This window comes from Pectinophora gossypiella, chromosome 5 (genome assembly GCF_024362695.1).
Source record: "Pectinophora gossypiella chromosome 5, ilPecGoss1.1, whole genome shotgun sequence".
In the NCBI taxonomy this organism is placed as follows: Eukaryota; Metazoa; Arthropoda; class Insecta; order Lepidoptera; family Gelechiidae; genus Pectinophora; species Pectinophora gossypiella.
In genome coordinates this window covers 9,305,235-9,321,468 of record NC_065408.1, presented here as the reverse complement: position 1 = coordinate 9,321,468, position 16,234 = coordinate 9,305,235, and the positions used below count along the sequence as shown (strand labels likewise).

The following is a 16,234-nucleotide window of genomic DNA, read 5'->3' as shown; positions in this document are numbered from 1 at the left end:
TACATTGGTTTATACATCAAGGACCCAACACAGTCGAGATTATATTTTAATATTAGTAAGCATTAATCTATAAAACTTTTCTCGCTGAAAAAAAACGCGGAGTGAAAAGTTTTATGTTCACATAAGAGGAAATTATTTTTATGTCTCGTGCCTTTAAATCTCTCAATGTGCTCAGCTGAGCACTAGCTAGTCCATATTAAAATCACTCACTACGATCGTGGTTCTGCGCTAGTTCGTGATTTAAACTAGGTACTTCATCATCATCATCAATTTAAGAGCCACGATCTTGTCGATGCAGCATTTTCCATGCTACTTTTTTAGGAAAAAATAGGGCAGTGGTTTCCCAAGAGGGAAATTAGGTACTTACTCGACGAAAAATATATCTTTGCCTTCTTGTTAAACAAATAACAATTTTTGTTTCAGATACGTTATACGACGTTCCAACTAGCATGATAGTTCTGCTATCGTTCCTCTACGGGTCGATATCAGTTTTGGCAGTTGTGGGTAATTTTCTGGTCATGTGGGTAGTGGCTACCTCTCGTCGAATGCAAAGTGTTACCAACTGCTACATAGCCAATTTAGCACTAGCAGACATAGTTATAGGTCTGTTCGCTGTTCCATTCCAAGTAAGTATCTTTCATCTTTTTGTGTTTGCGCAACTTATCGCAGATTGCATTGCATTGTATTCGCTACTCCAGAGTTTTGTAATACGAGAATACCTTCCAATGTTTATGTACTTTATTATTTTACCTATCACAAAGCTATACTCAGATTTATTATTTTGTTTGCACCGTACGTATGGCTATACTTTCGTTAAGTACAATTATATCCTATACTTAAAGGTTGCGTGGATGACTTTGCAATAAAATTGCCATTTTCCATTTATGTTCTTGTTTGTTGTTTGTATCGTATTTTATGTTCCTATTGTACGATAAAGTGTTATATCATTATTATTAAAGGTAATTTAAACTATAAATGCTTTAATGGAGCTAATTAGTAAAGTGAGATAAATTATATATGCACAAACCTCTGCGTTTGTCACAAATTCTATGTTTCGGTATGTTTGAGTTTGCCGCTTTGGATTTCCTACGGCATTTCAAAACTCTTAATAGAAATACATTTCCCGGATAGTAGATTAAATCAGTGAAAACTTACTTGTTTCCCTGATAGCTTAATTTACCGAGAGCCAATCAATGGTTTCTTTAGCCGAAATCATAATTTACGTTTCAAAATAACGACCTTTCATGGCATTGTTCTATTGAGGTTATGTTCTTTCGAGATTTTGATGTCTCATCCTATCGAGTTCATGATTTGTCGATCTCATGGGCATTCGACTTATCGTTTTCGAGCAATTCGTATGTCAAACGGTATTCGGTTTCAAAAAGGAAATCCAGCCGACGTTTGTGCAGCCGTAAACCAATTTGTTGTTGTTGAAGTTGTTGTGATATTTTTATAAAAATATAAATAGATATACCACATTTGTTTGTTAAATATATCGCTTTATTATAAATACCGGGTACTTAATCAAAAAAAATTGTTAGGCACTTGAGTTTGTAACAATTACTACTGACCTTCCAACCTTAAAGGAAAACAGGCCAAGTAAAGGTTACGTTGAGTTGCCTCCGAATTATTGTTGTTTCCTAAGTAATATTAATGGTGAAACCGCTTCCAATTCGCCCGGCCAATAAGTAGACAGAAAAAAAGTGAAAAAATAATAATAAATAGGACAGTTTTTAGTAAAGAGTTTTTGTATTAATTCTACGTAGGTAATAAATGTAGGCCGAGGCATTTTGCAATAAAATATAAATTTGAATTTGATATTGAAACTGTGCGATATTATGAAACATTATCACAATAGATATACCATTATAGTTTGATTTATGTACATTTCACGGTAGTTTGTGTCAGTCGATGACATGTTTGTGGCCGGCAAAGTTTTCATATTGTGCACTTAGCAAGTTGTGGCAACAAAAAAATAAACATAAAATTTAGCAATACTAGCTATACAGGGTTTTAGTGAATACTGAGAGGATGATTCAGCTCATGATTCTGACTTAATATCAAGTGGAATTTTCCATCTTAGTTTCACTTTTGCGGCGGAAAATTCCAGCTATCGACAATAGTTAAAACATATTACTTTGTAATAACTGATGTAACTCAATTAGGTACACAGAAAGAGCCACGAAATGAGAAAATTTAAAGTTTGATTGCTTTTTGTTTCTTTGCACCTTTCGCACATCATTAGGTATTCCTAGTTAAAAGTTTTCCTAACTCGAAACATTGGCCGTAGTACATAATACATATTATAACAATATAATAATTAGGCATCTACAAAATAATAATAATAAAAAAGTGCTAAGTGCTTATCCAGCACATACCGAAAAAGTCTACTAAGATATTGTGTCCACTCTGACATTCTGCAATGGGCTGATCACCTAACATCACAAGGATTCATGAGTTTATGTGTTTATGTTTGGTGTGTGAGCTAAACCTCTTTATACATTTGCGACTTTTTGCACCGATACTGCCGCGATTCAGTTGAGATGCTGCGTCAAAGCGCAAAATATTAACTTTAACACACACACGCGCTTCTAAAAGCGGCTATACTGTCTCGATACAGCATCAATGCTATATCGCTACTGCATTGATACAAATTTCTGTTAATAGCTGGTGTAGCGATGGTATCGTTTGCATCGCTGTAAAAAGTTGCAGTGTATAAAAGATCTAAAGCTGCACACAGACCGGATAAACGCGAGATATGTGGGCGGAGCGCTAAATTTTTTTGGTGTCAAATACAAAGTCGTGCCCGCCGGCCCATTTGTTCTGCTATTGCAATTCAACTCTATATGCTGCAACTGCTGCAAGCTATTAAGTGTTACAACTATGTAACATACGGTATTATATTCCTTTTATTTGTTGCAGTTTCAAGCGGCGTTGCTGCAGCGATGGCTCCTACCGCACTTCATGTGTCCTTTCTGTCCGTTCGTCCAAGCTCTCAGCGTCAACGTGAGTGTGTTCACGCTTACTGCTATCGCGGTAGACAGACATCGAGCTATCATCACGCCGTTGAGGTAAATTGAGCTTTATTTATTTATTTAATTGGTTCTGCCACATGGTTTACATTTATACATTAATACTAATTAACTCTTATTATATATGTCGTGGCCAGATCATAGAATTGACCATTTCATGAAATGATCGACCATTTCATGAAATGGTCGTATTTCATGAAATGGCCAACTTCAACTGACCATATCGTTGAAACGTCAGCGTTTAATGATATTTCCATCCACGTTTGGCCATATCATTAATGTAGGGTGTCCATGATAAGTGGTGTAATAAAAACGCGAAATAAGATAGGAAATAATGTATTACTCTAGTACAAAGTACAAAAATGTTTAAAAGTCAATTAAAAATTAAAAAGTCGTTTTCGATTAACGGAGTGTTGATGTAGTTGACATATACGCCGTAACTGCATCTCGCTTTGAAGTCGTCGTCATATTTTTTGACACTATTTCATGCCATTGGTCATCATTCAGTATACTTTTCGTGTGTAAGATAAACATACTGGCGGCGTAGGGGTGGCCCAAGGGCCACCCCCGCCGCACCCTAACCTACTGTTATGCCTTGTAAAAATTATAAAAAAAAGGATTATGATAATTTAAATTATGACAAAAACATTTATGCGTTTTAATAGAATCCTGTTTCAAGTAGTTAATGCCATCTGCGGCATATCTACAATAAGTCACGTCAAAAAAAGAAACTTTACGGACAGTAGGATCGTCTATATTTTTCTTTTTCAAAATTAATATCTCTTCATTCGCAGTTTTAATTATATCATATTTTGAAATCCAATAATAGTCCATTGATTTACGTAGCGTGGTCACTCGACCTTCATTATTTGCCATATAACCTAAAAATAAAAATAAAGTTGCTGTCTACTGTTAATACGAGTTTTTCTTTTCACTTTAGTGTCAAAACATTGCTTCAATGAACTTTTATCTTGTATTTGCTCATTATTATTCGTATTATTCGCGTTCACACAAGAATAATTATTGTCCGCCGCCTTTATGCAAAACATAAACAAAGCGACACCAGCGCCACTACCGGTGGATAATGTTACTATTTTACGATATGATCGCTAACGTTTGGCCATATCATGAAGTAATCATGCATTTAGTTGGTCATATCGTTAAACGTTTTGTGTTCATTGATCTGGCCAAACCACATCATGATGTGGCCAACGAATGTTGTTCTATTTCATGAAATACGACCATTTCATGAAATGGACGATCATTTCATGAAATGATCAATTCTATGATATGGCCACGATATATATATAAATCTGTTGTAAATCACAGTTACGGCGTACATAACTTACCTACACAATATAATTGTCTTAATTTCTAACAAAAGAAAAACAAAAAAGAAAACATTTAGCAAGTAATCATTGACGAATGGTCCCGTCATTTATAAAATGCTTTTGAAGCTTATTTTTAAAATTGTAAAAATTACCATGAAATAAGTCCAAATCAGTGATATATTCGAAAATGAATTATATTCAGAACAAATCCGGACCAAAGGAGACTGAAGCCCTAAATTGCTTTATGAACTTTTAAACATCTTTTCTAGAATAATTATGGAACGTTATGGACCAGGCCATATTTATGGAGTGGTAAGCTACACATCTCGTTCGACTCAGTTTTGCAGACACAATTGTTAAAAAGGGACATTGAGCTTAACGACGATTAACTAGCGTCACTTGGAAGCAAATAACAAGTTGTCATCTAACGATTTGTTATTTATAGGGATTGCGGATGCCATACAGAAATCATACAGAACGTATTTTCGTAATAAAAGAATTCGAGAGACGTCCTACCAAATAAATGTACCGCAAAAGTGATTGAATCCGAATTGTATTCGAATATCTATCGTACTGTTAGTTACCTACTCGTCCGTTTGAATAGATTTAGATGGCAACAATCTATAGACAGCAATACATTACATTCAAGATTTTATGCTTTATTTTATATTGGTGGAGGTGTTTTTACGGCTATTAGCTGGGACCAACGGCTTAACGTGCCCTCCGAAGCACGGAATCATATTACTTTTTCGGACAATCAGGTGATATGGTGAGGTGGTGGTGGTGTATTTATGTTATGTATTTTATGTATTTTATATATTTTATGTTATGTATTTTATATTGATACTACAATTTATGGTCCTATCGAAAAATAACATGATAATGGACTTCTTTCTTATTTCGAAGATCCATAGAATGTAAATACTGTGCGTGAGAAGTTTATGGCTGTCAAAACCTATCGCATCGAATGATATTATATTCTTTAGGGAACGTGAATTCTCAAACCGAATTCATTTCCCTGGCTGAAAAGTATCCATGAGTGGTTTAGCTGTGTACATCGTAGTATTTATAAGCTTACTGTTACTTTTATTTATTTCTATACAGTTACTTAATACAGATTAAGGGAAATCTACATTAAATCGCTTTAAAAAACTCATTTTACATTGTCACCTTTATCTTTTATCTGACATTTGTTGCACATAACAAACTGCATTTTCACTACCTACGCATAAAATTTGTATCCCTAATTTGTGAAAGTTATCTCTTATCCCCATATCATTTACCATTCAGGAGATAGTTACGGATAAATAGAATAAAATAAGGTATATATTAAAAAAAAGCAATAAATTTATATGGATATGTAAAGTGCGCGGCGCTCATGCGAAATGCCGGTGTTGTAAAAATTACATCAAATGCTAGTTACGATGCTTAGGAATAAACCAAATAAACCCTCTTTACACAAGGTTAAGGCACGATGACATAAATGGTCTCTTTCCATTTGTCTCTTGTTTTTTTATTCTATATTTCCTATGTGTGCAATAGAGTATTTGTTTTGTTAGAGTCAGTAACGTTCACTTAATATACGTAATACGTCGACGAGATCCCTTGTATCGAGTGAGAGCCCTCAGCGCTCTCCATTTGTTTGGCTGAGTATTTAATGCCGTCAAAAATAAACGAAAAATTAAAATTTACGACGTTAGGAGAGTAACAACAACACCGTTACCCATAAATGCGCACGCTCCCTACTCCAACAACTTTCCAAGCATTTCCATGCCCATTTGATGAAGCCATTACCGAAATGAACTTCCAAAAGCCATTATTTTATTGCCATGACGTTATTATAAATGTTATCAAACTGAAGCCGCAAAGTGGTGAAATTACAACCATTACTGATAGTGCTAAGCTTGCCGTTGATACCACCAACCCAAGCTGTTACTTCAGAAACTTCAGTAATAATTCGTTTGAGATAGTGACCTAAGTTCAACACAGAGGTCAATGTGAGTAGTATGAAGGATTAATTAAAAGAAAACACGTGAGATCCTCGATAACTAGGACTGATAAGAATTGAATTTAACGAGGATATAAAAAGTATCAAGTAGGGAAATACAGTTTACGCTACACGTAAGTATAGTGTGTGTTTAAGTACGTATATATACATACGTACAAAAAAAAAAACGTACGTAAAATGAACAATTTTATATTGATGTATTCTAAAGTTAAACATATGACAAGAATAGTAATCATGATTTATAATTATCACAGAATAAAAGAAAGAGGTTAAAAAGACCCTAACGCCGATTTTCTATGATAACCGATGTCGCCGGTTCAACCCTACTCTTTTACTACAACTCCTGCAAACAGATAGCTACAATAGCTCTACTGCTTCTCAAATTACATAGCCACTTTACCATATATTTTATGATAGGCTGTAATATTCGTAAGATATTGCATACAAAAGTATTATTTTGATAAATGGCAGCATTTTGATGGAATATTTCCTTTGAATTTACTAATAATTTCATCTTCTCTCCTTTTGAATATTAGGTTCTTCAATATCCAGTCAAATGCCACGCGTATTGCGGGAATAAATTAACTTTATAACGCCTTTGATTCCGCGAATGGTTCAGATGAAACAATACTTTCCCCACTAAAAGGACAGTCTTTATTGATTTTCCAATAGAAATTCCCCAAGCGAAGAGTCGATGCTGCATAAAAGCTGATTTGAAAAGAAGTATCGGTTAAAGAATTGCGCATTTAATAATTTACTTTTACAATAAAAAGGCAGGTTTTATTGAATATAAAGCTCGATAATATCGGATGTACATCTAACTACCACAATTGGGATGTTATGCTTTTATTCAAATGCAGGCTACATTATAGCCAACCTCGCTCTTTAAAATGTACTGAACGTAAGCATGAGTTGACTGAACATTTAAAAGATAGACAAAACTAAAACAATATTTTGTAAAGTATCGTTCTTGCCTTCTTCTCATTAGCTGTGGCTCAATTGTTCACTTTCCGTAACTTGTGTAAGATATAGGAGTGGCCCATAAGCTTGTTATACCAATAGTAAGCAAATGGAGTGACCTCTATTTGCGAAATTACTGATAGCAACTGAGGACTCCTTTCTCTGTACATTTGAGACTAATATATGCGGAAAATATCGCACCTACATCATTTATCACACGACGAGCTATTGTGGTCCTTGTTAGTTCACTCATTAGAGCTGTGTACTTAACTAGGTATCCATTAATCTTGCAGATGCAAGAAGCAATTTGTATCGCTTTTGTTTGTTGTTGAATAGTTTTTTTTTCACGTTTCCTTTTTGTTATAGAAATGACTTGAAAGCTGCCACTAATAATACTAAAACAATGTATTATAACTATATTTATATCTATATAAGTAATTGGAATGGCACATTTGAATAAAACAAAAACTAAAAACCAGACCTGACAAAAACTCTAGATTAGGCGAGGATCAGTTGAAAACGGGATAATGCGGAGATGGCGAAGTGTTTACTTTGTGAAAGTTGGTCATGTTCAAATTAGAAGGAACTTAAGCATTGCACCTTCAATGTATTGATAGAAACCTAAGGTATAATTATGTACGTACTAAATAGGATGAAAAGTTGAATTATCTGCGCGTTGAAGTTGTTGTAAGTACTTACTCATTTTTTCACTGATTCCTGATACACATTAAGTATACTTTTGTGATTGAGCATCATAGCTTTTCTTTGTAATCGCCCCCTTGGGGCTCATGACTCAACGGAAAATAACAATGTAACCAGAGAAACAAACTCATAAACGTTACGTGATTTTTTTACAAATCTGTTTCGTTTTAAGTATTTTTAGACAAGGGTAAATGTTGTAAAATCTGTAATCCATTAAATTGAAAGCTTCTATGTTGCTAACGAACAACTTAATTTTTACACAGATTTATTTTCTCTTCTCCCTAGCATTATCATGTTTTTGTAATTGAAAAATTGAGAACCCTCCCCCCCAAACTAACCTAACCCCCCTGATCCGCCACCTGACCTGATCTGCCTAACGTTTAAACATATTCCGATGTCAACAGCAGCGTGACCGCAAGCAATTCACAAATGGGAAAAGTTTTATATCTGTAAAAAAGTTGACAAAGTGTTGTCACAGCGAATTATGTTCACATTGATGACGATTCCATGTCTTCATTATTATGCATGGGAGTATTAGTCGAGCGAGTCATTAAGTGGAAAGTTGGAAAGAAAGAATTAAGGTATCTATAGAAAGTTAGAGATACCAAAACTCTTGTTTTCTAAACCACATTGGCTGAGAAGGAAAAAACCTGTGGAAACTAACTATTGAATATATTTGAATAATTTCAATTTGTCGAGAGTATACTCGCAACTAGGTATAAATCAAGTATCGAAATGTCATATCAATCACGTCTGTCTATACCTACATTATTATTACAAGCTTTTTTGCTATTGCACATTATCCTATATGTCTATTCATGACCCAAAAGCAGAAAATTTAAAAGTAGAATGAGCAACTATTTACTACTATTTTTGGTTCCCCTGCTGAAACCATTTTCTCTATCTCCCAGTTATATTTCTTCCTAATTTATGAAATTTCGGAAGTATAATATCTCTCTAATAACGTATACCACAAAAAAAAAACAATCTAATAGCTTTTAAAGACTTTATCAAAATTTCCCTTTGTTCAGACGTGTTCATAAAAAAATGAATGAATTTCTTAGAAAAGGACGCGTTGAAAATAATATCCTTTATTCACGAAAAGGATTCTACCAGAATTCAGGTATTCGATTTACCTACGAAAGAAAAGCGTGAAAAGCTTTCCTTTTAAAAAGTTTGTGTTGATTCCATTAAGTCGTAGCGATAAAGTTTTATTTTTTACCGACTTCAGCGAAGTAAAACGGAGGGTTATATGTTTGACCGCTATGTATTCATGAATTCATATACTGTATATATGAATAATAGTGTGTGTGTAGGCACGTCTGTTCCAACCTACCTTCTAAACCACCTGTCAGAATTTAACAAATAAGGTGTCACTAGAAGCGTCTTGATTGTCCGGTGGTTATAGGCTATGTGACGTCACGCTAAATTCAATGTAGTAACCTCTAGAGGACATAAACTGAGGACGAAAAAATTTTCTTTCGAATGGTAGTGTCCCAACCCGCAGTGGAGCAGCGTGGTGGAGTATGCTCCATACCCCCTCCGGTTGACTGAAGGGAGGCCTGTGCTCAGCAGTGGGACGTATTAGGTTGTTTATGTTTATGTTATGTATGAATGGTAGTGTGTCGAGTTTGCATATTTCAAATATGTACATATCACTGGCTTTTATTTGAAGGTTTCTTTGTATTTGCTCGATAATTGTTTACTTACATGACTGCTCAGACTTGTTCGGGATGGATTTTATCTCCAAAATAATAGAAATAAAAGTTTCAAAACTAAAACCCGATTATTACGGTAAACTCATGTTCTAATAAGTATGAAACAACAAAATAGGTAAGTAAGTATATTTCTCTGAAATTTTTCCTTAATCCTTAGGCGTGTTTGGTATAATTGTATTTATTAAGTAACAATAGATTTAAATACACTCTTGAATTCTAAGAACTCTGTAATGATCCGATTATAAAATAAAATATTTTTGATATCATGTTTTACTGTGCTTGTGTTGTAAATAAAGTAAACAGAAATAGAATTCACATGAAGAATTATCATTTGTATAATAAAAATAAAAACATAGCGAGAAAGAGATCAGGAAAATGTTATTGTACTGTGAGCCACAGAAGCCGTATCAAATATTAGCACAAGCACTTACGAAACAAATATTGACTTGAGGATTATTTTCAAAGACTAACGCATTGTGAGGAACTTCTTGAATGATAAAACTTTTCTACGGGTTGCTCACGGAACTAACTGTATATTCCTTTAACAACAGAGTTTTGTTTGGTTTTAAAATAATTTAAACACATAATAACAGGTTCTTACCGCGTTTAAATCAAGGATATGAGACTCCCAAAAAAAAAACATATGTATGTATAACATATATGATTTTTTTATGATTTGTATGGATGTATGTGTCTGTGTGTATGTATGTGTGTATCTGTGTGTGTGCGTGTGCGTGTGTGTGTTTGTGTATATGTATATGTTTGGTTTTAAAATAGGCTATGGAATGATGTAGTAAAAAAATAAATCGGGGTAAGTTTATAAATAGGGTAATAGTCTCAAAAAACAAAATAAAAACAAGAATATTCCTTTCCCAACAATTAGTAAGTAACTGACAACTCCAGTTGAAATTCTCCATTGTTATTTTGTTGCTGGATAATAGTTCTCAAAGATTAATTTTACACAATGGTTTTTTTTTTTGCTTTTATAGCACATACACGTACTTAGGGAAACTCACAAAGAGAAAAATACATCGATAAAATCTGAGTCGGATTTCTTCTTTTCTGTTTCTTCAGTTCTGTCCGAATTAGATATTTTTTTTTACAAAAAAAATAATGATAACTCAGAACCAATCAAGTCAGAAAGCAAGAGATCTAAAAAAATAAAACAACCTCGCTCTACTTTAGCCATCACAATTCTTCCACCTGTGTCGTCTTTGCTTTTTAAAAAAGATATGATTTTGTTGATTTGGTTTTTAATTTACTCGTAATCACCTCACGTAAGTATCTGCAGTTTCATTTAATCGCGACTCAAGCATTTTACGGGAGCTCGGTGGCGCAGCGGTAAACGCGCTCGGTCTGCGATTATTGAAGTTAAGCAACTTTCGCAAAGGCCGGTCATAGGATGGGTGAACACAAAAAAAAAAGTTTTCATCTCGAGCTCCTCCGTGCTTCGGAAGGCACGTTAAGCCGTTGGTTCCGGCTGCATTAGCAGTCGTTAATAACCATCAATCCGCACTAGGACCGCGTGATGGTTTAAGGCCCGATCTCCCTATCCATCCATAGGGAAGGCCCGTGCCCCTGCAGTGGGGACGTTAATGGGCAGGTGATGATGAAGCAATTACACTAAGATAGATATTAGCGAGCTTATACGCTGCATGAGGGTGTCCGCAGATACGATAGAAGAATACAACCAGTCCAAAGTATAGCCAGGTCCTCTATAACGATATTAGCAGTCCTTAGTCAAACAAGTACATTTGGTCTACGTACTACAGTTCTCGAATAGTTTAGGGTTTGCGTCGCACCATACAGCGTTGCTTTACCTTTAAAAATAGGATTTAAATAGTTGTTTACAGACAACAAAGCTAACACCGCGAACCTACGTAGTCGTGTTTCGTCGTGACGCATAATTGAATCGGAAGTTTGGAGGATGGTTTCTTGACTTGAGTAATAGAAGATTTGAATGTTATTTTTTTTAGAAAAAATGCTTCAATGTGGCCTTTTTACGATCCCTTATCGAAGCTTTACATCTTGGAGTCAATTCAATTCATTTTCATAAACTCAAAATGCCTCTGCCTCTTTTAAAGAATAAATCATTGTCGCTTCTACAATCAGTTAAGATTTCCCTACCAAAAAACCTTTCAAAATTATTTCTAAGGGTACGGGGAGATTAGGATTCCATGCCATATTGTTTAGGTGAGCTCGGAGCTTGAGAAAATGTATTACGTTTTACACAGTCCTTACACAACACTCTGTGCACATCACCGCAAGTTACAACCCTAGATGTTAACATAACAGGAAAGGGGAAATTTGGAAAATCTAAAAGTGTGTTGCACTTAACCGAATTGAATCCTATTTTCCTTATTTTTTTTTTGAAGTATGTTAGATAAATGAGACTCTATTTCGTGCTCGATTGATTCGACGGCCCCTACGCGCGAATGCCGTGCCCATTTGTCCGACATGTAATAAAATAAAATAAATAAATAACATAAAATTGTAGCAAATACAAACGATAATATTTTAATTTATAATTTAAGGTAATTTTTAGGGTACTGTGCTTTGTGTACAAACAGATTTAGTCTAGGTAAGCCTGCGCTGCCATCTGTCCAGTGACCCTATAAGGACCCTATTACTTTGAAACTTAAATTGTTACACATATATTTTTTGCATACCCTAACAATTATGTTGCACATTATTACTGTCCGTTATTTTTTTTTTCTGTAGCCTAATCATTGTCCCACTGCTGGGCAAATTTATTATAATAAAAAAAAAACAAAATAAATAGTGTAAAAAATTGTGTTATAAATGCCGACTATTGCACTCATTCTATTTCTCTTTTGTTTTGTATTTTGTTTTTTCCTGTTTGTGCAATAAAGTATTTGTCAGAAATTAGATATCATTATCATTTATTCAACGTCATCATGGATAAACTTGTTGAAGGTCAATAAGTAAAATTAAATATTAATAAAAGCCAATGCTATGCTATGCTATGCTATGTTATGTTATGTTATGATATGTTACGTTATGTTATGTTTGCTGCATCGATAAGCAAATATTATGTTTATAGAGAAAGGTAAAATGGATAGCTAAATTGAATTTTTGAAATTTTAAAATGTTTGCATTCTTGTTTTCCATTGTACCTTTCTTGTAAACAGATTATTTACAACCGGATACTTCCTGGCCGGTCCCCTTTGATTTGTATATATTTAAATAAACATTTCGGTTTACTTGAAGAAAAACACGAAAATAGAAAGTACTGAAATAATAAATTGATTTTAATACCTACACAAACAATACTAGATTTGTTGTTTGAAATTAAGAGGTATAAGTAAAAAAAAATAACTTCTTATTAAAGCTTAGATACATAAGATATACTTCGCATAGGAGATACTTTGTAAAATGGTAGAGATTCCGCACTTTTTTTATATGTCCCTATTGCTTGATTACACACTATAATTTTTGAAACTCACGGTGGCACGGCTGGGGATAAATACTCCCTGGCCAGACCTCTTCTAACATTCATTTTATTTTAATGCTTTGATGTATTATTTACCCCCCTCCGGTAGATTGAGGGGAGACCTGTGCCCAGCAGTGGGATGTATATAGGCTGTTTATATATGATGTATTATTTATTTCTTTCTCCGGCCAGGGAGCATCACACAAAACAATTGCATTTCCTGTAATTTAAAACCACCTAACGTTAGTATTTCTATATTTTGTATACCTATGATTTACTTAAGTAAGTACGTAAATACGTAGTCGTTACAAGAACCATGCCAGGGTCTTATGGCGGTTCAATAGTAACCCTGCCACCAGGGTTGATGATGTCGGTTATTGATCTCACGTCTCACACAAGACAAGAACCATGATAGCCTTTGGTAAGCCGATAGAAAGATTTTAGTATTATTGAGCGTAATCAAGCCTATGCGACGACCATACCATACTGTGCAATCAGTTTTTAATCGAATTACGACCACTGGTGATCAGATCGAACAATTTTGCGGTAACCACTGCTGAATGTGCTGAACCCACAGGCTGAACCGCTCGTAACTTGTTACTGACTGACCTAAATATGTGGGCGATAAATTGGGACCCGTCCATACGGTCACATCTCAAAACTTCGTATCAAAAGTTGGTGCAAATCTTCTCTGTTTATTTATGGCGTAAGTTTATGTTTCTGTAGGTGGTATTCCTGCGTCTCATATGATATATACCGGTATATACAGGTAATGTGTAAACATAAACTGCCTATATACGTCCCACTGCTGGGCACAGGCCTCCCCTCAATTAACCAGAGAGGGTTGGGGGGCAACAGCCTCCGTGGTCTAGTAACAGCCTCCGTGGTCTAGTAACAGCCTCCGTGGTCTAGTGGTTAGACCGTTAGGCTCACGATCTGGAAATCACTTTGTGAGACTTTCCTTTGTTTGGTAAGGACTTTTCAGGCTTGAATCGCCTAATTGTCCGAAAAAGTAAGACGATTCCGTGCTTCGGAGGGCACGTTAAGCCGTTGGTCCCGGCTATTAGCCGTAAAACACCTCCACCAACCCGCAGTGGAGCAGCGTGGTGGAGTATGCTCCATACCCCCTCCGGTTGAATGTGTATAGTTAGTTGGATATTTATAGGCGTACAAAATTTCGCAGACCGAAACTTAATTTTAATTTACTTTGACAGTTCATAAAAATGCCCTATCCTCTTCTTACGACAAGTGCAAAGAGAGAGAGCTAGTCTCATAACTGTCAAACTAAATTGAAATTAAGCTTGTTTCTGTCGGAATCGGCACCTTTGTATATGTTTCAGCATTAATAAAACATTTCCGTCTTTGTTTCAGCGCCCACACATCTAAGCGGGTAGCAAAAGTGATAATAGTCTTTATATGGGTTCTGGCATTATCGTTAGCGGCTCCAATGGCCATGTTTTGGGTCGTCATCATGGAGGATGAAGTGGATCCAGGTATAATCATTTCATTTTATGTCCTTTAGTTAAGTTTATTACCTGCAAGAAGGGCGCAATAAGTCTTTTACTTCTCCTTTCCGCGCTATAAAATCTCCTATGAAATCCTTTTAGAAATGAAGCATTTTGTCTTCTGTCTCTTTTAGTAGACAGTAATAATTTTGCTTTTCATTCTCCTAAGACATTTGCTTAATGCCATAATTAGACACAGTACCAAAGTTAGGTTAAGTCATTATTAGAAGCTCGTGGTTATACTAGTCATTAGGTACACCAGTGTGACTGTATAGAACACGCTATATGTACCAAAGATAACATTACAAAGTAGTAATAGATATTCGCCTCAATTTCTATAATAAATTATATATTCCTCTCCCTGTAGAAAGCAGTAAATTATTTTTTATGACTGATGGATATTTAATACTTATTTATTTTATGAAATAACGGATATTAGTGTAGTAAATATTTTCTTAATTTCTACAAATACTGGCTACAAGAATTTTTTTACAACACAGGAAGTCCGCTATTCAAAAGAATTTTCTGTTTGTTATAAATATCTAATAATATTTTAGAATACATACATACATACATAGCGATCAAACATATAACCCTCCTTGTTGCTTCGTTGGAAAAGTGCGATACAATTTCGCCCTTGCCCGTAGGAATAAAATAATTTTAAGTTGTGATTAGTCTGAGCGGTTTGACATTTCTGAAATAACTTTGGTAAATTAAACAGGAAACAAGTATCAGTTATTTCTTACATTTAATATAAACTTTTGATTTCAGTGACGAAAATAACTTATAAGAAGCCGTTCTGTGCTCCCAGTGAATTCGGTTCCAATTCGCTATCTATATACAGACTACTGTTGTATATATTCCAGGTAAATTATATTATTTAATTTCATCCTAACTTAAGCGAATACTCGCGAATACTCTGCCTCTGCCTGTACTCTGCCTCTCTCTTTCTGTGCCTGTGTCTTTTAGTATTATTTTTATGATTTTGGTTTGTTTTTCTTTTTTTTTTGTTAATGATTTTTGATCTCGATTTTGTTTTCTTTTTTCCTTTTTTTTGTGTATTGATTTCCGTATGGTTTCTGTCCTGTGTTGAATGTAATGTACCTGTCTGTCTGTGTCTGTGGTGTCCAGAAGTCATAAATGTTTCTTTCTTACTCTTAGAGTTTATATTAGTGCACTGTATTTGTTTCTTTTAGGTAAGCATTTGACAATCTCACCTGATGGTAAGTGATAATGTGGCCGAGGATGGAACATGCTTACCTAAAACATGCCTATTCACTCTTGCCTTGAAAATAAAGATTCGCGTGTATTTTTTGAGGAAAAATTTACGGGCAGAGAATGCCAAACGTTGCTCGTTCGTATTCGGAAGGAGGAAACAAAGCGCTTTTAGATTGTGATTATCATAATAATTATTAAAAGAAGGCAGCTTTTGACTTACAAAAAATCTATTTATATTTCTGATGTTTACTGGTAATGAATGTACCTACTTACTTACTTTAAAAACAACAACGCTCCGACTCTGCT

General features: G+C 34.8%; 1 protein-coding gene across 1 annotated transcript in view; it reads left to right on the top strand.

The window, feature by feature from the left end:
- Positions 1-16,234, top strand: part of LOC126366873 (RYamide receptor-like) — a 47,189-nt gene that overhangs the window by 17,162 nt on the left and 13,793 nt on the right. The window contains exons 3-6 of the mRNA XM_050010206.1: positions 424-626; positions 2,923-3,071; positions 14,577-14,698; positions 15,482-15,576. Coding sequence (XP_049866163.1) covers positions 424-626; positions 2,923-3,071; positions 14,577-14,698; positions 15,482-15,576 — 569 coding nt within the window. The remainder of the gene's footprint in view (positions 1-423; positions 627-2,922; positions 3,072-14,576; positions 14,699-15,481; positions 15,577-16,234) is intronic.